This window comes from Saimiri boliviensis, chromosome 11 (assembly GCF_048565385.1).
Source record: "Saimiri boliviensis isolate mSaiBol1 chromosome 11, mSaiBol1.pri, whole genome shotgun sequence".
In the NCBI taxonomy this organism is placed as follows: Eukaryota; Metazoa; Chordata; class Mammalia; order Primates; family Cebidae; genus Saimiri; species Saimiri boliviensis.
The window spans coordinates 53,312,398-53,340,081 of NC_133459.1; the positions used below are offsets into that span (position 1 = coordinate 53,312,398).

General features: G+C 48.6%; 1 protein-coding gene across 1 annotated transcript in view; it reads right to left on the bottom strand.

The window, feature by feature from the left end:
- Positions 1-4,389: 4,389 nt before the first annotated feature.
- Positions 4,390-27,684, bottom strand: part of DHCR24 (24-dehydrocholesterol reductase) — a 33,754-nt gene continuing 10,459 nt past the window's right edge. The window contains exons 3-9 of the mRNA XM_003921518.4: positions 27,040-27,145; positions 26,193-26,311; positions 22,356-22,619; positions 16,576-16,719; positions 8,765-8,962; positions 8,171-8,349; positions 4,390-7,182 (exon numbers count right to left, since the gene is read on the bottom strand). Of these exons, the coding sequence (XP_003921567.2) occupies positions 7,029-7,182; positions 8,171-8,349; positions 8,765-8,962; positions 16,576-16,719; positions 22,356-22,619; positions 26,193-26,311; positions 27,040-27,145 (1,164 nt within the window). The 3' untranslated portion in view covers positions 4,390-7,028. The remainder of the gene's footprint in view (positions 7,183-8,170; positions 8,350-8,764; positions 8,963-16,575; positions 16,720-22,355; positions 22,620-26,192; positions 26,312-27,039; positions 27,146-27,684) is intronic.

The window sequence follows — 27,684 nt, forward strand, 5'->3', positions numbered from 1 at the left end:
TCACCCCTTGTGGGATGTACCTTTGAAATGCATGTTTTACACTGGTTTTCAGTTTTCCCAGTGCAGTTATATTTCAGTGGCCCCCAGTGGTAACCTGCTTGAGAATGAACCCATTACTGGCTGTCATCCCTTCCCCATCCCCTGCTGGTGCTTTCTTCACCTCCCAAATAAACTGCTTGCACTCAAACCCTTGCCTTAGGGTTGGCTTCTAGGGAAACCGAAACCAAGACAAACACTAACATTTTTTCAGGCATCCCAATGGATCATCCTGTTGTTACACCCTGGGCTTGGGAACCTCATTTGGTGACCACCGCTCTGCTCTGCGACAGTGACTACATCTGTCTGTCTAGCCTCTCCTTGCACACTCTCCCAGTGGCAGGCAGTGCCCACCCAGTGCAGGGCAGCTATGATTGTAAAAGGGTCCTTTGGATGTTGAGCTGAAATCTGGCTTGTTGTGACCTTTGCCCTTCTGCCTGGGCAGGGCTGTAAGAGGGCATGGAGTTATGCAGTTAGCAGGGCTCTGCTGGGGCATCCAGCAGTCCCTGGGGAAGAAGGGCACAGGGGCTGGCCAGGAGGCTGGACTCCTGGCCTCACACAGCTTGTCTCAAAGTAGCTCCATGTTCATTATATATTGGACTTTCCCTAAAAGCTTTTGTTTGGGAAAAAAAGAGCTCACAGCCAAAACTTAAATGAATACTTAATCACCACCACATTCTCGTTCAGTCTCTTGAAGCAGTTCTGCAGGTGACTGGGATGAACACTCCAGCACATAAATCTTATAAAAGTAACACCAGGTTCTAGCACCTCCCTGCTTGCTTAGGAGGGTAGTGATCTCTCCCACTCCAGTGTGAGATGCTGCCAGGTTGTGGGAAGCCCTGAGCAGACCAAAGGTAGCCTTTTACAAGCCACGCCACCAGACTTAACATCCAGGTTCTTACTATGCCTTCAGCACCACCTTGCAACATGGACCACAGGTAATGAGTGGGCGTCACACGTAGGCAGTCTTGCCGCAACCAGGTTCTGAAGATCAGCTAGTGGGCACCAGAGGCTGGTCATCTGCAATGCCTTGGCAAGGCGAAGCATGGCTGGCATAGCTACTCACTTTACAAGAAGCTGAAGCCCACAGGAGGAACAAGTTTACATTGGTTGCATGGCGTGGTTGTTTTAGTAAACAATGTTAAAGAATGGGACTTCATTTGCTGTGTTAGGTTCTTATGAATACCTAAGGGTGATGGTTCTGACCACCATGAATACGGTACTGTGCTGTCTTTGGCTTTTTGCCTTGAGTCCACGACATCCCTGGGCACAGCTCTGGGAAGCTCCCCTTGTTCAAAGCTCAGGTCCTCCCATCCTCATCGCTGTGGGTTGCTCAGTGCCTGCCCTGGGCCTGAGCAAGCCCAGGTCCCATGGGCTCAGACCCTGCCATAGTCCTTTGGCCCTGAAGGAAGTTTCACCTTCTGCAGCTTGACCCTTGGAGCTCCTCCTTCTCGGCAAGTTTACACCTCTTCCCAGGTTCAGTGGATCTACTCCCTTTTCCTGGACCTGCTGCATTAGCCAGGGAATGGGGGCTCACCAATAATGAGAATGAATGAACAAGGAAGTGGGGGATGATTGTAGAGATGTAGAAGGTTCAGAAGCCTGAGAGGTGAATGTACTGAGGCCAGAGCCAGGGTGCAGGAGCCACCTTTCCTACTAAGCTTGGATTTGGAGGGCTTATTAGGAGAGGTCTCTGCTAGGTGGTGTGCTGTTAAATGTTTGTCTCAAAACAAAACAAAGCTTGTGATAATTTTGTGTGTCAATTTGACAGGGCTATGGGGTGCCCAGGCATGTGACCAAATATTATCTTGGGTGTGTCTGCAAGGGTGTTTCTGGGTGAAATTAACATTGAATCAGACTGAGGAAAGCAGGTTGCCCTTCCTAATGCAGGTGGGCCTCATCCAATCAACTCAAGACCCGAACAGAACAAAAAGACTGAATGAGAAGAAACTCCTCCTGCCTGAGTGCTTCAGCTGGGACATCAGGCTTTTCCTGCCTTCAGAGTTGAACTCAAAGATGGGCTTTTCTTGGGTCTTGAGCCTACCAGCTTTTGGACTGGAACCTACACCATTGGTTCTCCTGGTTCTCAGCCCTTTGGACTCAGACTGGAACTATACTGCTGGGTTTCCTGGGTATCTAGCTTGCCTACTGTAGGTATTGGGACTTCTTAGCCTCCATAGTCACATGAACCAATACTTTATAATAAGTCTATTTCTCTGTCTCTGCATGTGTCTTACTTTCCATACAGTCACATGATGCATAGCATTTTGGTCAATGACAGACGGCATATACAATGGTGGACCCATAAGATTATAATGCTGGCCAGGCACGGTGGCTCAAGCCTGTAATCCCAGCACTTTGGGAGGCTGAGGCGGGTGGATCACGAGGTCAAGAGATCGAGACCATCCTGGTCAACATGGTGAAACCCCGTCTCTACTAAAGATACAAAAAATTAGCTGGGCATGGTGGCACGTGCCTGTAATCCCAGCTACTCAGGAGGGTGAGGCAGGAGAATTGCTTGAACCCAGGAGGCGGAGGTTGTGGTGAGCCGAGATCACGCCATTGCACTCCAGCCTGGGTAACAAGAGCGAAACGCCGTCTCAAAAAAAAAAAAAAAAAAAAAAAAAAAATATATATATATATATATATATATATATATATATATATATATATAAAATGCTGTATTTTTACTGTACCTTTTCTATGTTTAGATATACAAGTACTTAGCATTGTGTTGTAATTGCTCACAGTATTCAGTACTGTACCATGGGTTACAGATCTGCAGCCTAGGAGCCATAAGCTATCCCATTTAGCCTAGGTGTGTAGTGGGCTGGACCATCTAGGTTTGTGTAACTACACTGTATGATACTCACACAGTAATGAAATTACCTAACGACACATTTCTCAGAACTTACCGTTAAGTGATGCATGCCTCTTTGTATCTCTTACTGGTTCTCTTTCTCTAGAGAACACTGATTAATACAACAGACAGAACAAAACAAGCCCTGATTTGTAGTGCTGCTAATTCCTGTGGTGAAAATGCTCCTGCTGTGGGTCATTTCAGGCTGCCAATGTCACTGAACATGGAAGTGGAAGGAGGAGTGCACGATGACTCCTGTAAGCTGGTACAAGCCAGACCCAGCACACCACCGACCCCCTCCCATAAACACCTTTCTCACCCTCCTCCAAGATGGATCAGACTTCAGGTCTGCGGGTGAGGTTACCAGAAGTTCCAAGGACACGCATGTTGAGTTCTCTTCTACTTTCGGCTTCCATGAGGTCAGGTAGTGAACGGATTCCTGACACCCTCCTGTAAGAAAGCTGCTAAACCAAGCCGAGGCTCCTCAGGTGGCCCTCTTGCTTCCTCAGACATCTCGAGGCCAGGCCCATGGCTTGAGGCTTGTAAGGCAGCTGCTGCTAAGATTCAGATTTGGAATTGTGAGCAGCAACACACAGTGTCCAGTCTAGAACCTAAGCCCAGCAAAACAAGGTCTGGGTTGGGCTCTCAGGCACCAGCCCAGATAGTGCCTTATTTATTGAGACAGTCTTGTTCCGTGTCACCACAGCTGGAGTGCAGTGGTACAATCCTAGCTCACCTTGGCCTCAAGTTCCTGGACTGGAGCAATCTTCCTGCCTCAGCCTCCAGAGTAGCTGGAACTACAGATACTTGCCACCATACTTAGCTAATTTTCTCAAAATTTTTTATAGACAGGGTCTCACTATGTTGTTCAGGCTTGGTCTTGAACTTCTGGCCATAATCACTCCTCCTGCAGCGACTGAGGAATCCAGGTTCCTTCTGACGTAAGACTCCTACCACCTATGGCCTAGTTGTCATTTGCACTGAGCGAAGGAGTGCCAGGAGACCTCATATAGGCTTTTATGACTTTTGTTTACATTCCACTGGAAAACTCCTAACACAAGGACACAACAGACTGCAAGGAAGGCTAGGAAAGGTAGTCCAGCTGTGTGTTCAAAGGGAGGAATGTGTTTTAATGGATAGCTAGTGGGTCCACCAGTTTGTAGATGAGGACAGTAGTCTCAACAGGATTAACTAACTTGCTGAAATTGGCCACAACCAAGTGACAAAGCCAGGCCTCTGCCACCATCATCTATCACCTGAACTACAGCGGTGGCCTTCTCACTGGTCTGCTTACCACCGTGCACATAGAGGGATCCTTTTGACACATCCTCCAATCACACCCTGACGGTATAGAAACAAACTTGTTCTAGCCCTTGCCCCTGGGCTCATGGGTTCAGTGAGAGCAACTGAGTTGGGGAATGGCACAGCCTGCACCGGAGCCCAGATTTGACTCCACATTTTGGTCCCCCAAGCAAGGAACGACAAACGCCAGCTTCCAGGCCATATTTTAATTTTAACAGAAGCAGCAGCCTCACAGCCACGAGGTCATGTGTTCCAGACAGTAGACACAGTGCCTGTGGCTGCAAGAGCCTGATGGGGGAGACTCATGCCTTTCTCCTTGGTCCCCATGACCAAAGAAGAAAATAAAAAGCACACACCATACACTGCCACACCCATCCCCACCCCTCCTTTTCAGTAATATCCAATTATTCATCCTTCTGGCCAAAGAAACTGGCTACAATTCTGATTTTACAGAAAACCTTCACGCAGCCAAGAAACTCAGGGCTCTGGAGGGGAGAGGTTTACTCTGATACTTTCCACATGCATTGCCCCCTGGGACAAGTTTAACTCCACCCAAAACTATCACATGGATGGCCAGTGACAGGACTGGCTACCAAAAAAAAAAAAAAAAAAAAAAAAAAAGCAAGCCATGAACTCAGCTCACCATGCTAAGACTGCCTCTTTCCAGGCAAGATTTTACTGGAGCAACATTAACCTGAGGATGTGATTCCAAAATACCTTCCCTTCCAAGCCCCAGGTTGTGGGTAAGGTCTGGATTTTGGTTACATAACTAAGGGTGACTGAGGTTGCTGGCATCTCTGGCCACAGTCCCAGTGGTTTAGGGATGGAGGCTCCACTGGCGAAACAATGGCACTGTTGGATTAACTAGCTCGTGTTAACCATTCATCTACAGCGAGTAGAATCATCAGTTTTGCACCAAGCAAGGAAGCACATGGGTCTCCTATGAGAACTAATGCCAGGATTCACATGCTTTGCAAATTAGAGAATGTTTTTTCCTTCTGCCCCCTCCAGAAGCCAAATAGGTTGGGTGGTTCCTTTGCCTTCTGAGTGCCTGAATGCCCCCAGCCCGCACAGGACCGTGCTCAGACACTAGTGTGCCAAGCCTTGGGAGGGATGGGTGAACACTTCAGTTAAAGTGTGACTCTTAAGAGGATTGTGGGAGCTGGAATGACAAGACAGATGCTTCCCTGCAAGCCAGGTATAAGCCTTTCTGACAATGAGATGGGAGCTGGCCTTGGGGCTGAAGGAAGGATCTTGAATGACAGATAACCCCAAGTGTTCACTAGATCATTTATTTTTCCTCTGACTGTCCACCCAAATGAGGCTTTCCATGGGTTTTGCAACCACAGTATCTAAGACAATCAGAAAGGTTCCAGGGAGGTCTTCTCTCTAGTGATGTGACAGATGAGGAAACCACAGCTCAGAGGACAAAGGACTTGCCCACCTTGCACAGCTCGCTGACTGGTAGAGAGGGACTGAAACCTAGGTCTTCCGACTCATACCTCACAACCATGACTGGCGCAGCTCCCTTAATTCCAGCTTCCCTTACATGACCACAATTCCTTCTCAGATTCGGGGTTTTCACCTGAGGCTGGGCAGTTCTTAAGATGGAGTTGCATAAACAACCAAGCTTTGAGTTATAACAAGCAGGGGAAGGACCTAGGCAGGTTCCTTTCCCTTTAGAACGGAAATGGAACTTTTCTCTGAGCTTAGGATTTGTAAGGCACTGAAATTAACTACAGCGGGGGTGGGGAGTGGTGGGAGAAAGAAAAAAAGAGAGATGAGTGGTTGGAGAAATCAAGCTGATGCTCTTTTCTTCCAGCCCCACAGTGAGAATTCCACAGAAACATGATGGTGGACTCCATTTTCCTACTTGATGCTGTCCACTCCCCAGCCCCCATGCTGCAGAGCAGCGTAGACCCACTCCCACCAAGACAAAGCGGGTTTTGGGACAAATGAGGCCAGCAGCATTGGTGAGCCAAGAAGAATCAGCCCAGGTCCCCTGGATCCAATTCAAAGCGCAGACCACTTTCTCCACCTAGGTGTCCCAGAGTGAGGCTAGGACAGGATTCAACCCTGGAATGCCTTCTCCAGGAACACAGGCCCCTCCGAGTGGACTCAGTGGTGGCTGGGGTGGGCCTGCAGGCCGGGGCATAGAGGAGGAAGGGGCAGGATGGCACCAAGGACGGCGGGGAGAACTTTGGCCTCAGACCTGGCTATGGCACAGCACATCTTGGGCCTCCCTGCCCCACGGCTGCCCTCCTGAGACCCCAGGGTGGGGAAGAGCTGTCCTTCTCCTGTGAGGGCTCGTCTGGCTGATGGAGGCAGTGGCAGGGCAACTCCAGGGCATCCCCTTCATCATTCCAGCCACGGCCCACGGCTGTGCATGGGTGACCTGACGTGAAGCCTTTTCAGACTCCACTGCAGATGTGACGCTGAACAGGAAGCAACAAGAGCTAGCACTTACCCAGCACCTGCAATGGGACTGGTGCTCAACTCGGATGACAACCTCAGGTTAGGTATTACTATCCCCTTCAACTGATGGAGAGACCCAGGCTCAGAGGGTTTAAGGGACTCACCCAGAGTCACACAGCTAATGAGTTCTAAACGGGGAACTGGACTCAGGCTTGTCTGCCTCCAAACCCCACATTCTTTCCATTCCACTGGGCTGCCCCTGGAAGCCAGGAGGAAGGTGGTGCTGGGCTGTCAGGGGGGTATTTCTGGAGGGGTTTCTCTCTGAAAGCGTGGATCTGGGAAAGCAGCCACAGCTCCAGTGAAAGGAAGATGCCTGACCACTCACATGTGTCCGTCTCTCCAGGCGGCCTCCAGCTCAGTGCCTGGCAGCCTTGCAGATCTTGTCGTACACCTCGGGGAACGCGTCCTGGCAACCAAGCTTCTCTCGCAGCTTGTGGTACAAGGAGCCGTCAAACATCTCCCAGAATTCCTCCCGGTCCATGTAGCAGTCGGCATATAGCATCTGGAAGCTGCAGAGGCAGAGAAGCAGGTGAGGACGCCAGGAGGTGCATGGAGTGTGAGGTGCGAGAGGAGCCCAACCGCTCGCTCTGAAGCCCAGAAAGGGCTTTTGGAAGGTTTGCCTTGTTTAACCCCCTTAACCTGGTGAAGAAGATGGTGCAGGAATTCTTATCCCCCTTTTGCAGGTAGGGAATTGGGGCTTGGGGGTTAGGTAGCTTAGCAGTGGAGGCAGAGTCAGGAGTAGAACTCAGACTGCTGGGCTTCTGCCCTCTGCTTGGCCAAAGGCACAGGTGCCTCCCCTGATGGGGCTGTTTTCCTTTCATGGTTATTAACTTTTCAGTAAGCTGCACATATTTAAAGTGGACAATTGGATAAGCTCGACACAGGTACGCGGTCACTGCAGTCCAGACCGTGGCTCTGTCAGCCCCACAATTTACCCGTGCCCCGTGGTTACCCGTCTTCCTCTGCCACCACCAAGGCAACTACTGGTGTGCTTTCTGTTAGTATGGAAACACCCCTGAGGTGTTTTCGGGAATCTTTTATCAAAGGAATCACATGGTATTCTTTTCTCCTGGCTTTGTCTGTGTTCCACTCCACAGTTTATTCAGGCTGTTTCTGGGCAAGCCTCTGTCCTGGGCCTCTCGGTGGTTTTCACATTCGGGAATCCCTCTCCTTAGCCTTGGCCTTTCCATCTGGAGCAGTCGGCCCTGGACACAGCTAAGCCCACACCTATGACCCCTCCCATGGGGGCGAGTGGGGTGATGTGTTCACTGGAGGAGGGGGTGCAGGGGAAAGAGCGCAAGTGGTCCTGCAAGTCCACCCCGCCCAGCTTTCAGAACTCACCTCCTGACCCAGAGGCTGCCACAGCTCCAGGGGCCCTGAGGAAGCAGTTCTTCAGGCCTGGGGCTCCTGGTTCTTGACAGAGCTGGCCTCACTCCCCTGAAGCAGTACCCTGGGGCTCTCAGTGAGAGGGATCACACTACACTCTGGGCCACTCACCCATGTACGCTGCGAACAAACTTCTCCAACTGCCTCATGCAGGGCCTGGCTTCAAAGTGTTTCACACGTGGCTCCCCGTATGCTCCAATGTCAATGTACAGTTCTGCCTCATCTCCCTTGGGGTGTACCAGGCCTGGCTGGCTGGGCAGGATGAATGGACACAGCCAGATGGGATAGACCTGGGTAGATCAAGGAGGGAGGTATTGTGCTTTTTCTCCAACAGGTGACAGGCTCGTGGCTGGCCCATTCATACCCACCCAAATGGTTCTGCAGCATTCTCAAAGACCACCCCCAACAAGGTGCTCTTGGCTTCACTCCCTGTCCCCCAGCCCTGGCTGAGAACACCCTGGAGGACACAACTGGAGCAGGTCAAGGGAGTGCTCGCTGCCAGGCCCTACAACTCCTCTCCCGGGGGTCCATCGCTGAGCCGGCTGAGGCCTCAGTAGGCATAGGGACAAGGGCCTCATCTTAAAGTCGGGAAAACTGCGGCCCAAAGGGCAGGTGTGCCCAAGGTCGGTCACACGGCTCAGGGGAGGAGACCATGGATTCCGAGGGAATGCACCTGGTGCGCCCTCCTTGCCCTGCCCCACTCACGTGGATGTCATTTTGGAAGGTGTGCAGGGCCTGCTGCAGGCACTTCATGGGCACCAGCATGTCCTGCACCACGTGGTGCTGCTCGTACAGCTTGCGCAGGGTCTCACCCTGGGTCAGCTTCAGGAGGGAGATCTTGGGAGGCACCAGCCAGCCAAAGAGGTAGCGGAAGATGGGGTTGTTGCCAAAGGGGATGATGTCCTGGAAAACACAGATTAGGGATGGAGAGGAGAAAAAAACAAGGACTGAATGTCTCCAAGTGCAAGGGGTTGGGGACCAGGTCCCCATTCTGTACTTAACAGAAGCACGACAGGGTCCCATTCCCCTCTTTAGAGGGGGCGTGATGGTACCTAGGACTTTACCAGTTGGATCTATGTTTCTTCTCAGCTCTGGCATTTACCAACAATGATGACCCCGGGCTAGTTATAACTTCTTTGAGCTCAGTTTTCATATCTGTAAAATGGGACTTGTGAGGATAATGAGATATTAATACCAAGTGGAAGGCACGCAACTCTGTGGCTGGAGTCTAATGATGAGGTAAATATCATTCCTGGTCTAGCTGTTGGCATTCCATAAATGTTTGAGAAGTGAATGCTGTTGAATGAGCACAGTGATACTCAGGGAACTTAAGCAATCTCCCTAAGGGCACACAGCCAGAGACAGCTCTCATGGGGTGGGTGTTAGCCAACCACTTATACTGAAACAATAACATAAAAGGGAATGGCGGCTGGGCATGGTGGCTCACGCAGACAGGAAATTGAGACCATCCTGGCTAACACAGTGAACTTCATCTCTACTAAAAATACAAAAAATTAGCTGGGCACGGTGGCATACGCCTGTACTCCTAGCTACTCAGAAGGTCGAGGCAGGAGAATCACTTGAACCTGGGAGGCAGAGGTTGCAGTAAGCCAAGATCGCACCACTGCACTCCAGCCTGGGTGACAGAGCAAGACTCTATCTCAAAAAAAAAAAGGGAAAGGCAAGACAGAGCTGCCCCTGGTTCCTTTTCTTTCAGTCCTTCCTTACTGTAGTCAAAGGTAGTGTTGGTAGAATGTGCATGCAGCAAAGAGAAAAAGAGTTTTTATGCTGCATTCTTAATGGAACCAAGATATCAAGATATACATATACACGAGGAGTTCAATGTTCTTATATTTGTATTGATGAATATATTTAAACAATGAACAGTAAAATTCATGCTAATAATTTAAATTTTTCTTTACTTAGAATGGCATTAAGTTGCAAATATTTATGACAAGAGAGAGAGACCATGGAGAAAGGAAAAAGCTTTACATTTTAGTACCTTTAAAGCACTTCTGGGCTGCTTTTTGCACTGGGCCCTGCAAATTATGCACTAGCTCTGACCCCACGTGTTGCTGATTGACCAAACTGGGGGAAGGGAAGTGACCCGACCAGCCAGGCCTGGCACAGGTGTGACTGGAATGTACTGATCACTTGTTAAGGGACTTAGCACCCAGGTGTGGTCACACTTGGTTCATTCCAGGGTCTTGCTCAGCAGGGAGGAACCTGGGGGAAAAGGCGGCCAATGGGAGAAGAGTTATCCCAGCAGGGGCGGCAGTGGCGGCGGGGGGAAGCATGCATTTGAAATTGTTTAGACTTTAGACTTTCGACTCTAGAAATGTCTTGACTTCTGCATTTCGACTGTAGAGGATGCTGCGGTGCTCCACACAGATGCCCGCTCCAGGAAGGCACCCATTCCTGGGGAAACAGCTGCAGGGGGGTGCTGACTGCTGACACTCAGAGAGAACTGCCCTTGGCAGAAAGGAGCTGCCTCATCCAAGGTCAGCCTGCACAATGACTGGTTGATGGGGCAGCATTTGGTGTAAAGTCCTAGCCCACTGGCCTCAAGGTGACACAACTCTGGTGGGCCATCTTACTCCACGATGCCTGTGGGTCAGTTGAAGCCTTCCTTGTTTCTGCACCACAGCTTGACTTCTCCCTCTTCCCTGTCATGCTTCCCTACTCCCTCACAGGGGGTCTGAACGTTAACTTCCTGTATGCAAAGGCAGGCTGAAAACACCCATTCTTCCAGATTCTTCCTTTACCTGAAGGCAGTGTGGGCCAGTGTTTAATAGCACAAATATGTAAGACTAACATCATTTTGAACCCTAGCTCTGTGTAGTAGTTTTAAAATATGGCCCTAGATTCTTTGCTAGTCCTTTCTTCAAGAAGTAGAGCTCAATGCCCCTCCCCTGAGTATGGACTGGATTAGTGACTCCGTTCTAATAAGCAGAATATGGTGGAAGTCACAGGTGTGACCAGCGGCTGGGTCATAAAAGGCACTGCAGACTCCTCCTTGGTCTCTCTTGGATCACTTGCTCTGGGCAAAGCCAGCTGCTTTGTCATGAGGTTACTGAAGGAAGCCATGTGGCAAGGAGCTAAGGTATGGTCAACATCCATGGGAGCTGGAAGCAGATCTCCCAGCCCCAAGATGACTGCTGCCCTAGCCCACAGCATGAGACCCTAAGCCAGGACCACCCAGATCAGCCACTCCCAAGTCCTTGACCTTCAGAAACTATGATATAATAAGTGATTGCTGCTTTAACCTCTAACTTTTGGTTTTGTTCATTATGTAGCTATAGATCACAAATACACTTATTCTCTGAGTTGTGCTATTTACTTTGTCTTGAACAATTTTATTTTTGTTTTTGAGACGGAGTCTCACTCTGTCGTCCAGGCTGGAGTACAGTGGCGTGATCTTGGCTCACTGCAACCTTCACTTCCCAGGATCAAGGGACTCTCCAGCCTCAGCCTCCCTAGTAGCTGGGATTACAGGCATGTCCCAATCTGTCTGGCTCATTTTTGTATTTTTAGTAGAGATGGTGTTTTGCCATGTTGGCCAGGCTGGTGGTTACTTTGGATAACCTAAACCTCATCTGTGGAATGGAAATAACACTAATACCTACTCTCAGAGGACTGCTGAGAAGAAGAAGACAGTGCATGGAAAGTGTTCGGCCTTAGCGCCCACCACGTCGGGAAGGGCTAACGTTAGCACTGCTGTTACCTTTATGATCCTCTTTCGCTGGCTCCTCTCCTTTCTCTTAACAAAACCACACTCCACAACCTTAACACGGCTCTTGGCTGGGATGAAGCAGGACTTACAGTGGCTTCTACTTTTGGCAAAGTTGCCCACTACCTGCTGTGGGCCTGGACATCGCCCAAGATTAAGACTAATGGCTGTGGGGGAGATCCCACAGTCCCCCAGGCCATGATGAGACCCTCTACCCCTACCACCAGCCAATCACATTCTGCTTAATGTCAGAACTGACCAATCACCCTCTCCTAGGGGCCCACCAGGTGTAATTCAGTCATGCCTTACCTTCAGTTGTCCTTAGTCACCATGGCCTTCCAGAGGCCTTGCTACCTGTGATCTTCACCTGCTACAGCAATGCAGCACCTCTTAATCTGACCTCATCTGCCACTACCCCGCTGCCTTTCCTCTCAGGCCCTCCCTCTGTGCTCTCATGGTCTGACAGCAGCGAAACTCTCTCCGTCCTCAGTCTCTGAACATTCCTTTTCCCTCCTTGTTCTTAACTAGAACCCTGAAGCCCTCTTTAAGTGGTATCATTGTCTCCCCTACGACCCTCCTGCCACTGGACTAGATGGAGGTGAGGCAGAGTCCTCCCGGCCCCTCATTCCTGCTTCCAGATCTCTGTTCCTCCCCTGTGCCCAGAAACCAACCTCAGAAACTTGGAAACATGTGCCCAATACCTCCCCTGATAACCACGGCTCCCTTCACTAGAGTGTGGATCACTGGATTTCCCGACTCCAACATCCTTGGTTCCTTTCACCGGATTCTGGAAAACTGTCACCTTCTCTAACATTAACTTTCGGTGATTTAATACCCACAGAGATGGTTCTGCCCACGCCTGGCCTCTATGGCCCTGGCCTCCCTGACCTTGGCCTTCTTTCTTTATATTCCAGTGACCTTATCTTCCACATGTCTTTGGCCACTGACTCTCACAACATACTCTAGAGGAGAGGACAGAAATTACCACTCATTGAGATCCAGTGTGGGAGTGGAAGTGAGCCCACTGGTAAACGTGGCCTAGCTCCTGTTTTTGTAAACTTGATTTCATTGGAGCCAGTCATCCCTATTCATTTATGTACTGTCCTTGGCTGTTTCCGTCTGGCAGATCTGAGGAGCTGTGATGGATTCCATGGCTTGCAATGCCTAACATATTTGTTGTCTGGCCTTTAGGAAAGATTGCTGACCCTAGGCTTGGTCATGAGGTCTACATTCACTGTCTCCATAGCTTCAATTGCAAGTGTTTGCTCTCAGCCATCACCGCCTCTCTTACTAGCTTACGCCCTCTAGTCCCCTGGCTTTAATGCTTCACCCCCCTCACCGTATCAGTCCCCTGTCAGTCCCTGGGGGCCTCTCACATCCTGCCTCCCCGCTGTGGCTGGCTTAGATGTCATTGTAACCACACCCTTGTTTCCTCACTCTTGCCTACACATCACACTCCCTGCCAAACCTCAGCCATGGTTAAATATACGTCTGCCTACTCTGTACCCCCCACACACAGATTCTTGGGTGGAAACCCACAACCACACTGATCTTACTGTAAATTCATGAGCACAAACCCCTGGTAGGATCAATGCTGCCTGGCAGTGCCACAGTGTTTCCCTGTTAATTCATTTCCCATTCTCCGAGGGACAGCTTCACATCTCTTCTTTCCTCAAACCATCAACATCCTCTCCCCTTTCATCTCAGCTGAAATCCTTATTTCACTGAGAAAACAGAAGCGGTCAGAAGAGAATTCCCACACCCTCCTACCACCCTACAATCCTCCCATTTGTAGCAGCTGTAGCCATTGGGCCCGCTTCCCTCCTGACAACTGGATGAACTTCCCATGTGCCCATCAAAAGGCCACCTCTCCACCCGAGCTCAGGAGCCACTCCATGCCCCGACTGAAGACTTCTCACTATCAATCCACCCTCTCCTGCATTGTCATTTTCCCCTCCACTGGATCACTGTCCTGACTGCCATCTCTCCCATCTTAAAAGCAATCACACAGACAAGGTACCTTCACCTTCCCCCACACCCGCTCCAGCCCTCACCCTCCTTCTCCGCCTCTCTTGGCAGTGAGCCTCTCAGGTTTGCTTTCACTGTCTCCACTGCCTTGTCTCTGGTTCTCTCTCGCACTCACTGGTCAAGGTTTCACCCCTATCGCTTAAAGTCAGGGATGACATACCCATGGCCAAATCCAGAGGTCTCTGTCTTCATCGCCCTCAGCAGCATGTGGCACAGTTGCTGGTCTTCCTTCTGAAACAGTCTTCCCTTGGCATCTGGGATGCCACGTCCTCCTGGTTTTGTTCCCCTGCCCTGGTTGACAGCACCTCCTCCTGTCCTTGGCTGGCTCCTCCTCCCCTAACCTGCAGGGTGTCCCAGGGTCTTCTCTAGCCACCCTCACTCATCTACCTCCATGGCTTTAGAAGACATTTCTCTGAGGCTGAGAAACATGTATGTGGGGCTCCAACCTCCACTGAACTCCTGAAGTCCTGACACATGTCACTGGCTCCTGCTGTCGTCCCACCTGGACATCTGAATAGCTTCTGATTCCCCTTTCCAGTCCCCTCTCCCTGTTTAAAATGGCAGTTAGCCTTGGCCCCAAACTTTGGAATCGCATCTACAGCTGATCTGTCTGGAAATCCTGTTGGTGGTTCAGCCTGCACTGCATCCTCCAGATTTGACACTTCTCCTCTGTGCTGCCCAGACAAGTGTCTTCTTTCTACCACTCTTGCCCACTCCCGCCCCCATCCACTCCAACCAGCTGTCACAGTTACCCTTTTAAAACAAAAATCAGGCCATGCCACTTTCCGTTGAAAGCCCTCGCTGGCTTCCTATTATACTTAGAATAAAATATAAAGTCCTTCCTAGCCGACAAGGAGCCATATGATCTAGCCTCTGGCGGCTTTTTGACCTCATTCCTCACCATGGCTCAGCGTGGGAATGCTAGCTCTACAGCTCTCACGCTGTTTTTCAAACACATGCAGTCTTGCTGGGACACCTGGGTAGCTATATGCAAAAGAATGGAATTGGACTCCTACCCTACTCAACAACCTAAATATAAGAGCTACAACCATAAAGGTCTTTGAAGAAAACATAGGGGTAAATCTTCATGACCTTGGGTTTGGCAATAAATTCTTACATATATGGCACTAAAAGCACAAATGACAAAAGGGAAAATAGATAAATTAGGATTTATCTAAATTCGAAACTTCTGTGCATCAAAGGACATTACCAAGACGTGAAAAAACCCTGCAGAATGGGAGATAAGGTTTGCAAATCACATATCTGATGAGGGTCTAGTATCCAGAATATATAAGAAACTCTTACCTCTCAGCAAAAAAGACAAATGACCAAATTTAAAAACGCGGCAAAGGATTCAAACAGACCTTTCACCAAAGATACACAAAATGGCTGACATGCATATAAAAAGATGCTCGACATGATTAGCTCCAAGGAAAATGCAAATTAATACCACAAACCCACCAGAATGGCTATAACAATGCTAATAATTTAAAAACCAGAAAATAACAAGTTTGGTAAGAATGTTGAAAAATTAGGACACTCATACATTGCTGGTGGGAATGTAAAATGACACAGCCTCAGTGGAAAAGAGTTTGGTTGTTTCTCAGAAAGTTAGACACAGAATTAGCATCTGACCCAGCAATTCCACTCCTACTTCCTTATCCCAAAGAACTGAAAACAGGTATTCCAACAATATATGCACATGAATATTCATAGCAGCACTGTTCAAAGTAGCCAAAAGGTTGAAACAACCCACATGTCCATCAAGAAAGAGTGAAAAAACCAAATGTGGTCTCTTATAAAATGAACTACTATCCTGCCATAAAAAGAAATGAAATATTGATACTGAAAACCTTCTGCTAAGTGAAAGAAGCCAGTTACAAAAGGCACATACTGCATGATTCCATATGTATGAAATATCCAGAATAAGTACATCCATAGAGACAGAAGACGAACTGGTGGTTGCCACAGGCTGGGGCCAGGGGAGAGAATAGGGAGTGACTGCTTAATGGGTGCAGGGTTTCCTTTTAGGTGATGAAAATGTTCAGAACTACATAAAGGGAGTGGCTGCACAACACTGTGAATGCACTAAACCACCCTGAACTGTCTGTCCATTTTGCAACAGTTCATTTCTTGTTAGCCCAGCTCAAGCCCTGGGCTCTGGCTGTCCCTCTGCCTGGGAACAGAGTTCCAGAGTCCTCCCGAGTTGTTCCTGGTCTGCCCTCCCTATGTTCATGTCCCTGCTCACAAAGTCATCTCCTGAAGGACTCTTCCTGACCTTCCCCAACTTAAAGTGTCACTGCTCCTCACCCACCCACCCGTCTACACACGCAACAGTAAATTCTCACTCACCTTTCACAGCCAGGCTTGGCTGCCACCCTGAGCCCTAGGCAGAACTAGCCACTTCCTCCTCTTGTTTCTGTGGCCCTTTACAGTGCAGGGAGATCTGTCTGCTCACCGTGGCTAGAGCCTAACCCTTCCTAAGAGCAGAACAGGTCTGTGTTCTCCAAAGTACAGGCCCAGGGGCCCACCCCCCAGCACCAAGCAGATGCTTGCTGAGAGCCTGCTGCTTGAACCGGAGGTAGCTGGTTCCTTCAAAAGGAAACGACTGTGTTGCAGCTTGAGAAGGCACCATAGGTTACTTAGGACAAAGCCACTCTTTTCCCTGAAGGGAGAGAGTATGGCTACAGTGTTACCTGTCTGGGCTCCCTGCCCGGCTGGCCAGGAGGAGCCAGGGCTACAGAAACCCAAGCCTCACCTGGAGCTCCCAGAAGATGCTGCGCGTGTGGCGGTGGTAGTAGTGTCTCAAGGGAATGTACTCCAGGCCCTCTTGGTTTGTCTTCAGATAGTTCTCCACATGCTTAAAGAACCACGGCTTGTAGTAATTGCCAATGCTATTCAGCTGAAATGACAGAGGGCACTGTGATCAGCCTGCAGACAAGTGCCCAGCGCCATCAGGGCGTTAACAGTGACACCCGGCTTTTGTTCAGCACTCCTGGCCTTTTCAAAGCTCTCTGATGTCTATTATCGCCTTTGAGACTCTTGAAAGCTGGTGAGGTTATGCACAGCGGGTATCCTCTAGCAGAGAGAGCAGGAGCTCAAAAGAGGTTAAGTGGTGTGTGCCCAGGGCCACACAGTGAGTCCCCCACAGTCTAGAGAACTCAGGGACCCCAGCCAAGCCTGGTGCAAATGTTTAATAGTGTCTGCCCTGATGCAGTGCTCCAGGCAGGGGAATCCCCTCCCTCCCTCCTTTCCCACCCTCCCTGAGGCCAGTGAAGCTCGAACTCTGGGCATGGGTCAGCCTGTCAATGTAATCCAGGGCTCACAGCACTAATTGGTCATGGCACTTTCCCTGCTGTCCCTGGACCAAGCTCCACAGTCCCCTGCACAGCACTCCCCAGGCAGCCACTGTCTGAAGGATGCTCACATGAATAAACCTCACACCTCCCTGGCCCTGGCCCTGGCCCTGGCCCTGGCCCTGGCTCTGGCTTTGGCCCTGGGGGCTCTCACACCCAAATCTTCTATTGAGCTGGTGTCTCCCTCAGCCCTAAAGGGTCAGGACTCAATGTGCTGTGTGCGCTAGGATGGCTGAGCTTCTCCTAGCCTCAGCTTCCACATCCATAAATGAATTCTGGCAGATGCTCACAGGAAGAGGCAGGGGGGATCCTGGAAAGAGCACAAGCTTCAGGATGGGCAGCTGGGGACACACCAAGTTTCCCACCAGCTGTGTGACCTCAGGCAGGTCATCTCTGAGCCTTTCTTCACACATAACATGATAATAAGAATACATACTTTGTGGGATTTCTTTGCCTATTAGAAATTACATACATGTGCCCATTGTATTTACAAAAATGGGATTATCTGATATGTATTGTTTGCCACTTTGCTTTTTCCACTTACAACACATTTGGGAGAGCCTGGGCAGGTTACTTAGCAGCTCTGGAAGGCTAAAAGAGATGATGTAGGAAGTGCCAAGCACGGTGCCTGGCTCACAGGGGGCTGCAGTCTCAGCCCCCACCTACGCCCCTTGCTGACCTTCTCTACCCTAGAGCCAGGCAACCCTTTGCCCTGGATCTCTGGCCTCCAGCACGTGCAGCTCTCTGTGTGCACCTGCTTGTGCAGGCCTACCCTGCCGCTCAGGACACTCTGCAGGGTCAGGAAACTAGGGCTAAAGAGCCTCTTTGCCCAAATTAGTTTTGGTGGGGATGGTATAGGGCAGGGCAAAAAACACTCATACTGGCCTCTGCCTGCTCATGTGAAGAGGGGAACCCAGAAGGAAACAGAGCAACCTGATCTAATCCCAGGTGAGGCGTGGCATATACGTGGCAGTGGCACCACCAGCCGCATAATGAAAGTGAGACTTAAGGCCACCTGGATACAGGTGCTCCTGGTGCACGCTGATGCATCAGGAGCCATGCAGAGAAGCTCAGGATATGGGAAAGAACCTAGATACTATGTCTCTTCCAGGCACACACCAGCTGAGGAAGCCAGGTGGCTACACGAGCTGCAGGCCACCTCAGTCCTTGATTGCAAGCCATTCCGTATCTCTGGCCCCCCCACCCCCTGCTGTGAAATGGGGGCAGGATGCTTCTCACAGGATTGTGGCAAGCTTTACACTGGGCAGTGCCTGCAGAGGGCGCATCACAGGGCCTGGCACACGGGGATAACTTCCTGAATGCTTGGAAACAGAAATGTTTGGAAGAAATGCTTCTAAAATAAAGTGCCCAGATGTCTAATGGCATCTACCACTCTGCCCCAGCCCTGTTCCCATCAAGGATCAGGGTCTTGCTCACTGGGGCACTTGGCAAATATCCCTCTGCTGCTGATTCTGGGAGGGCCTCTGGGTAATGCCCTCTGGGCCTCACAGTCTTCTCCTTGGGAAGTAAAGGAATCAGATCAGGTTTCCAAATATTTTAAAAGCAGTGCAAACCCCTCTGCCAAATCATAGTATTAGGTGGCATCTAACACATCAAACAGAAGACAGCAGAGCCACTTTGGGTACAGTGGGGGTGGTAACTCCCCTTGGTCCCATCCCTCAGCTTTCCTACCCCTGATAGCCTCAAAGGAATGCCTCAGAGCAGTTGGAAACCTCTGGTCTAGATGTCCTTGCTAAGTGACTTGGTGTAGATGACACATACTGTCTGGGCTTTGTCCTGGGTCAGGCAGATCCAGGGGCCCAGGAGGGCCATACACTTCAGCTCGATATGCTGTATTGCCACCGCTGCTCCAGGACCTCCGCACTTACCGCTGTCCCACAGGGAGCAATGTTTGCATGATGCTAAAGTCTATGGGCTGATATGCTGGGGAACTGACTGAACCAAGAGTCAGAAGCTGGAATTTAAATCTGTTCTGTGCTAGCTGTGTGTCCTCAGAGAAGTCTCTTTCCCTTTCTGGGCCTCATTTTCTTATTTGTAGAGAGGATTGTACCAGATGATATTGCAGTCCTTTACAACTTTAAAATGTTTGAAGTATATATAGGTATAGATTAAGAGTCTGAAGGGATGCTATCCTTTGATCTGCAATTTCTATGTTAAGACATTGTTCGAATTACAGACAAAAGTTGTTCATTGCTCCACTAATTAACATAACAAAAAAAATCAGAAACAAATTTTCAACTCTGGGCAGCGATAGGGCATTCATTCATTTGCTCTATGCAATGTTCTGTAGGTGGACATTAACAACAATAGTTATGAAGGCAATATAACAACATGGGGAAATGTTCATTACAATAAACAAGAAAAAGGCTGGGTGCAGTGGCTCATGCTCGTAATCCCAGCACTTTGGGAGGCCGAAGCAGGAGGATCATCTGAGCTCAGAAGTTTGAGACCAACCTGGGCAACATGGTGAAACCCTGTCTCTACTAAAAATACCAAAATTAGCCGGGTGCAGTGATGTGTGCCTGTACTCCCAGCTACTCGGGAGGCTGAGACAGGAGAATTGCTTGAGCCTGGGAGGCAGAGATTGCAGTGAGCTGAGATCGCACCATTGCATCCAGTCTGGGCAACAGAGCGAGACCTTGTCTCAAAACAAAACAAAAAACAATAAACAAGAAAAGACGAATGTGAACAGGTGATCACAGCTGAAGACAAACAAACTGCAAAGAGGAGCTCACCCTCATGAGTGATCCAAGAACTGCAAAATAAAACGAGATACTATTTTTAACCCTATCAGATTGGCAAAAATGAAAGAGTGATCCTATTTAGTGTTGGCAAGAACGTAGGGAAAAAGGCGTTCTCACACACTACTGCTGCAAGTAGGCATAAGCACAGCTCTTCTTGAGGGTTGTTTGGTTTTATCTATTAACATTTAAGTGCTCAAACCTTTGTGTAATGAGTTCCATTTTTCTGATTCTATCCTACACAAATATTTGTACAGAAGAACAGGATAAATGTAAGACAGTCTTAAATCTTCAATGCAATATTATTTGTAAGAGCAAAAGTTTATGCAACATAAATGTCAGTAAGGGCTAAATTAAACCAATTATTTACATGCAAAAATGGGATGTTATAGAATGAAATGAAGACACGCACGCACACGGAAATAGGTCTTGGCTGGGTTTGGTGGCTCACACCTATAATCCCACTACTTTGGGAGGCTGAGGTGGGAAGATTGCTTAAGGCCAGGAGTTCACGACTAGCCTGGGCAACATAGCAAGACCCCATCCCTACAAAAAAATTTTAAAAATTGGCCTGGCACGGGGGCTCAAGCCTGTAATCCCAGCACTGTGGGAGGCCGAGGCGGGTGAATCACGAAGTCAAGAGACCGAGACCATCTTAGTCAACATGGTGAAACCCTGTCTCTACTAAAAGTACAAAAAATTAGCTGTGCATGGTGGCATGTGCCTGTAATCCCAGCTACTCAGGAGGCTGAGGCAGGAGAATTGCCTGAACCCAGGAGGTGGAGGTTGCGGTGAGCCGAGATCGCACCATTGCACTCCAGCCTGGGTAACAAGAGCGAAACTCCGTCTTCAAAAAAAAAAAAAATTAATCAGGCTGGGCACAGTGGCTCACACCTATAATCCCAGCACTTGGCTTGGGAGGCCAAGGTGGGTGGATCACCTGAGGTCAGGAGTTTGAGACCCACCTGGTCAACATGGCGAAATTCCATCTCTAGTAAAATTGCAAAAATTAGGCAGGCATGGTGTGGTGGCACATGCCTGTAATTCCAGCTACTTGGGAAGCTAAGGCATGAGAATTGCTTGAACCTGGGAGGCAGAAGTTGCAGTGAGCCAAGAGCACACCACTGCACTCCAGCCTGGGCAACAGAGTGAGACTCTATCTCAAAAAAAATTAAAAATTAACCAGACATGGTGGCACATGCCTGTAGTCCCAGCTACTTAGGAGGCTAAGGCGGGAGGATTGCTTGAGCCCTGGAGGTCAAGGCTATAGTGAGCTATGACTGCACCACTGTACTCCAGCCCGGGTGACAGAGACCCTCTCTCAAAAAAAAAAAAAAAAACAAAAAAAAACCAGAAAAGGAAAAAAAAAAATAGGTCTTGAAGAATGCACACAAAACTGTTACATGTAAGTGGTTATATCCTGGGTGTAAAGAGATGTACTTACCTTTTTCTTTATGTATTTTGGCATTGTTATATTACATTTATAATTTAAAACCTTTTTAAAAAATCCATACACATTAAGAGGAAATAAATACAGTTGTCCTTCAGTATCCATGGGGGATTTGTTCCAGGATCCCCCCAAATCCATGAATGCGTAAGTCCTGTACATAAAATGATGTAATATGTGCATATAACCCTAAGCACATCCTCCTATATACTTTAAATAATCTCTAGATTTCTTATAATATCTAATGCAATGTAAATGCTATAGAATAGTTAAGGAATTGACAAGAAAAAAAAAGTCTGTCTATGTTCAGCTCAGATGAAACCATCCATTTTTGCTCCCTGGACATTTTCAATCTGCAGTTGGTTGAATCCACTGATGTGAAACCCAGAGACAGAAGGACCAATTGTATACCAAATACATGGGCCATACTGGCTTTGGGTCATATTTACAGGTGGAGTCTTTTCTTTCCTCTTTACTTGTTTGTACCTTCCAAGTGTCTTACAATAAGCACAGATCCTTTCTAAAGGCAGAAAAAACTGCTAGTAAAAATTACATGGCATATGTGGAAGGAATGTCAATCTAGATTCCAAGGCATCAAATCAGTTACTCAAATCTTGTGGAAGTTTACATTACCTCTTTTAAATGTTGGGATTACAGGTGTGAGCCACTGTGCCCAGCCTACATTACCTCTTGAAGATTCAGTTTCCTCATCTGTAAAATGGGGTTGCTATGAGAACCAAAGATTGCATCCACTAAGAGACAAGCACATCACAGGCAGGTGGTAGGGAGTAGGGAGACGCTTCCATCACTGTCTAAGACATCTCTGACGATAGATCCTGTTGCTTGTATCCCAGGTGGGCTGACCCAGCCTTGAAGAGGTGGCTGCCAGGGTCAGGATGGGGGATCAGGCTCAATCTCAGTACACTTATGCCTCTCTAGTCTTGGTCTGCAAGCAGCTGACACCCTGGCTTACCTTGCTGGGCTCTACCTCGTCTGTCATGACCCCCGTCATAATGACAGCCTCATCCAGGGAGTAGAGCAGCCCTTCCACGAAGTGGTTCTCCTGCCGCTGGGACTCATGGGTGAACTTGGCACAGATAGCCTCCAGGCCCCGCACCGGCTCAAAACGCAGCTTGACATACTTCTTGGCAGGGATGATGCGGATCTCGGCGGCCACCAGGAAACCCAGCGTCCCACAGGACCAAGGTACGGCATAGAATAGGTCTGAGTTTTCGGACTGTGAGACAGAATTGACATGTTGAGAGCTGGAACCTTGGGTCCCACATTGTGGCACGCAGGCAGTCAGGGAGCAAAGCCTGGGAGAGTCCCTATTCTCTCAGTGTCTTGTGTAAACCCAAACAATGAACTGTACACACTGAGCTTACTGGGCTTTAGTTTTCTCTTCGCAGCTTCAACATGACATGAAACATAATACTGCCCGCTGTTTCAAGGATGCTCACTGAGAGAGTATCCGCCTTCTCCCAGCTAGGCACAGCCCCTGACCCAGAGGCTATTCAGGAAAAAGCTGGGACCAGCACTGCCCCACTACAACCCACAATGGGTAACTCAGGGGCAGGGGTCCAAGGCCTAAAACAGAGCTGAACCCTTACTGGGTGTCAGGCAGTGTAGCTGGGGAACATTAAACTTCCTCACTTCTGAACCATCACTAAAATTTACACGGCCTTTCCCAGTCCACTGGCTTGTGGAATCCATCCACAACAAAGCCCAGGGAGGGTGCTGGCACCCCCTTATGACAAGGAAAGAAATTGAGTCTCTGAGGGCTGCCATGACTCGGCCAAGGCTTCCCAGAAAAGTCAGCTGCAGCAATGCCAAGGCCCAGGTAAGCTCACCTAACTCCCCAGCCAGCATTTCCTACAATACCTCATCTGCCTCCGTAAATCCATGTCCAATCTCACCATTTTATTGTTTTGACATATGTCTTGCACATAGATAACTGACTTTTCCTTGGCCATTCTAATTGGGATTCTTTGGTTCTAATAAAGCTCCTTCTGAAAAAGTCCAGCCTTGTCCTGACTTTACTAAGAGGACAGCCCTGTGCAGTTTTTGTGAAACCTGAATGCTCTTGGTGGTGGGCACAGTGAATGCAGGGGGCAGGAGAGCTGGAGGACAGAGGCTCTGCAGCAGGCTGGCAGAAGCCTCAGGAATAGCAGCACTGAGCCCACCAACTCCCCCTCGGGCTTACAGCTAATCACATCTTCCCGGTCACGGCAGTGACGATGACACTGCTGCATGCTCAGCTGTATGCAAGGAGCTTCCCATACAGGACCTACTTATTCCTCTAGACCACGTATTTGTCAGTGAGGAGCCTGGGCCTCAGAAAAGGGAAGGAATTCACAAATGTCTGTCTTCTTTCTCTGTCAATAATAAATAAGTCAAAAGACAAGGTCCCAGCAAGCGTTCAGGAAAATAGAATGAACTGGTGTGAATCTTGCTAGGGGTATCTCTCATCTAAGAACAGTACTGCCAAGCTGGGAGTCTTTCCCTTGGCCCTCTTCTGTGAGGTGAATGACTCTGGTGGCTCCCTGAAATACCCACTTCAACCAGACTGACTGTCTCTCCCATGCCAGGGGCCCCCTCATACCTGCCAGGACAGAGCCAAGGTTATTCAAAGTTTCAGTCCTATCCCACCTCTTAGGTAAAATGCTTTACATGTTTGTATCCCGGTTTGGGTGGCAGAATTGCCTTTTATTTTTCTAAAACAGCCTCTCTAATCACTTAGTTACATGATCCTGTGCTGCATAAAGGCATATGAGTCAACAATGGGCTGCAGATACAATGGTGGTCTCATAAGATTATAATGGAGCTGAAAAAGTCCTATTGCCTGTGATATCATAGCTATCACAGCTAGCCTAATGTCATAATCATGTGTTTATGGTGACACTGGTGTAAGCAAATCTGTACTGCCAGTTGTATAAAAGTATAGCACATATAATTATGTACACCACATAATACTCCATAATGACTCTGTCATTGGTTTATGTATTTACTACACTATCCTTTTCATTGTCATTTTAGAGTGCACTCTTTCTGCTTATGAAAAAAAGCTAAGGCTGGGTACAGTAACTCATGCCTGTAGTCTAATCACTTTGGGAGGCCAAGGTGGGCAGATCATCAGGTCAGGAGTTGGAGACCAGACTGGGCAACATGGTGAAACCCCAGCTCTACTAACAATACAAAAATTAGTTGGGCGTGGTGGCAGGCACCTCTAATTCCAGCTACTCAGGAGGCTGAGGCGGAGGTTGCAGGGAGCAGAGATCATGCCATTGCTCTCCAGCCTGGGAAACAGGGCGGAGACTCCGTCTCAAAAAAAGAAGTTACCTGTAAACAGCCACAGGCAGGCCCTTCAGGAGGTATTGCAGAAGAAGGCATTGTTGCCATAGGAGATGACAGCTCCATGTGTGTTTTGCCCCTGAAGACTTTCAAGTGGGGCAAGATGTGGAAGTAGTAGCGTTATTAATAATTTTGACTCTGGGTAGGCCTAGACTACCGTGCGTTAGTGTCTTAACTTTTTTTCTTTGAGATAGGGTCTCGCTCTGGCATAAGCAGGGCTGACTGAAATTAGCCAGGCATGGTGGTGCACGCCTGTAGTCCCAGCCACTAAGGAGGCTGAGGCAGAAGAATCACTTGAACCTGGGAGGCGGAGGGTTCAGTGAGCCGAGATTGTGTCACTGCACTCCAGTTAGACAACAGAGACTCCGTCTCAGGAAAAGAAAATTTAAAAAAAGAAGAAAAAAGCTTATAGAATAAGGATATAAAGAAGGAAAATATTTTTGTACTCCTGCACAAGATGTTTGCATTTTAAGCTTTGTGTTATTACAAGAGTTAAAGTTTTCAAGGAGTTTATAACATAAAAACGTTATAGTAAGCTAACAGTAATTTGTTATTGAAGAAAGAAAACTTTGAAAAATAAATTTGGTATAGCCTAAGTGCACAGTATTTATAAAGTCTACAGTAGTGTACAGTAATCTCCTAGGCCTTCACATTCACTCACCCACTCACTGACTCACCAAGAGCAACTTCCAGTCCTGCAAGTTCCGTTCATGGTAGGTACACTACCTAGGTGTACCATTTTTTATCTTTTATATTTTGACTGTACCTTTTCTAAGTTTAGGTATGTTTAGTTTAGGTATTTTTAGATACATAAGTACCATGCGTTACCAAAGCTTACAGTACTGAGTATAGTACCATGCTGTACAGGTCTGTAGCCAAGGAGCAGTAGGCTATCCCATGTAGCCTAGGTGTGAAGTAGGTTTTCTCATCTATGTTTATGTAAGTATACTCTATGATATTTGCACAATGACAAAATTGCCTACAACTTGTTTCTCATAACTCATCCCTATTGTTATGTGACACACGACCGCACCTCACAATGTAAGATACCCAGCTTTGATGCCAAGGCCTGACTTCCTCCAAAGAGGCAGGATGGCATAAGGAATGGCTAGGGGGAAGGGATCTGGGAGGCTGATTACTGGGGTATGAGTCCCAGCTGTGTGATCTATGACAGGTTTATTAACATCTCTGAGCTTTAGTTTCCTATCTATAAAATAGGGATAATAATAGTATCTTCCTCATAAGGTTGTTGAAGGATTACATGCCTTAATATATATAATGTATTTACAACATCACCCAAGCACACATAAGGGGCTATATAAATTTTTATTATGGATATAGCCCCAGACTGAACAGGTGTATTTGAAATGAGGCACACCCAGAGGAGCCCCCTCCCTGACCTCAGGATCCTTAACGCCCAGTGCAGGCTGGCATGGATGTTCCCCATCGCTGAACTCACCGGAGTGCATCGCACAAAGCTGCCATCAGCCAGGACCAGCTCATAGGCAGTGCAGATGTGTTGGAACAGGCCGTATTTGTGGGATGACGACTCTATGCCTGTGCCCATGATCAAGCCCCCTACAGAGACATCACACAAAGTGTCAGCAGGGAGAGCTTCGGGTACAGGATTGGGGTGGGTTGGCGCTGGGGACCTTCTAGTATGAGGGAGGCATGGCAGGCTAGCAGAAATGGGGTTGTTGACTGAGGGGAGACTTCCCACCTGTCAATCTAGAGAGCAGAAGAGGGAAGGAGGGGCTCAGATGGAAGCATGAGGTCATCTTTAGAGGCAGAGGGTGGTAAGCAGACTTTATCAAGGGTACTCACACCTCACCTCTGGCCAGCCTCAACCTAGAAATCTGTGTGCATTCATTTTGAGAGGGACTTTAATGAAAAGGGGGGCTGAAGGGATGACAGGAAGCCCTGTCCCATGGGAATAGTTAAAAGAACCAAAGACGTTTTTCCTGGAGAAGAAGAGGCTTTGGGGACTATGAATCCTATGAGAGAAAAAGAGAGACTAGACTTATTCTGGGTGTTCCATGGAGTGGAATTGGAGTAGTGGGAATAAGTCACAGGGAAGCAGATTCAAACCAGAAATTAAAAGTGCCATCTGATAACCTGAACTGCTCAGAAACGAACAGCAGGCAGTGAACATCCCTGTCATTGGAGCAGGCAAGTAAGAGACAGAATTACTTCTCTCACAGATGGAATAGTGGCAATTCCAGGACTAGATGGAGGGTGGCCAAGGCCCATCAGCTCTGATCCTAGGACCGTCTGTCTCCTATTGCCCATTAACATGGGGTCCTTACCCACTGTGAGGTCATCAAGCTCAGGCAACACGGGAAGAGTCCAGCCAATGGAGTTCAGCAGGGCAGTCACCTGGCCCATGGTCACCAAGGGCTCCACACGGACAATCTGTTGACACAAGAAAAGAGATCCGAGGTCAAAAGGAGGCTGCCAGGCCCAAGGCGGTGCAGGGCTCCTGCACACAGAAGGTGTCATCTCAAACCTTCCCAAACACCCCCTGCAGGGATTCCAATACAGCCTTTACAGGCTCTTTCTGGAACACTGCCTTTAATTACAGGGCATGGAATTTCTGGCTGTCTGTTAGCTAGCGTTTAACCTTGCCCTTTAAGTATATTTATACTAAATATTTGACTTATCCTTTTCTAATTACAGGAGAAATACTCATTCACTTAGAAGATATAGCGAATGTAAAAAAGAAAACAAATATCATCCATCCTGGCTGGGCACAGTGGCTCACGCCTGTAATCCCAGCATTTTGGGAGGCTGAGGTGGGCGGACCACCTGAGGTCAAGCGTTTGAGAACAGCATGGCCAACTTGGTGAAACCCTGCCTCTACTAAAAATGCAAAAATTAGCCGGGCATAGTAGTAAGCACCTGTAGTCCCAGCTGCTTGGGAGGCTGAGGCAGGAGAATTGCTTGAACCCAGG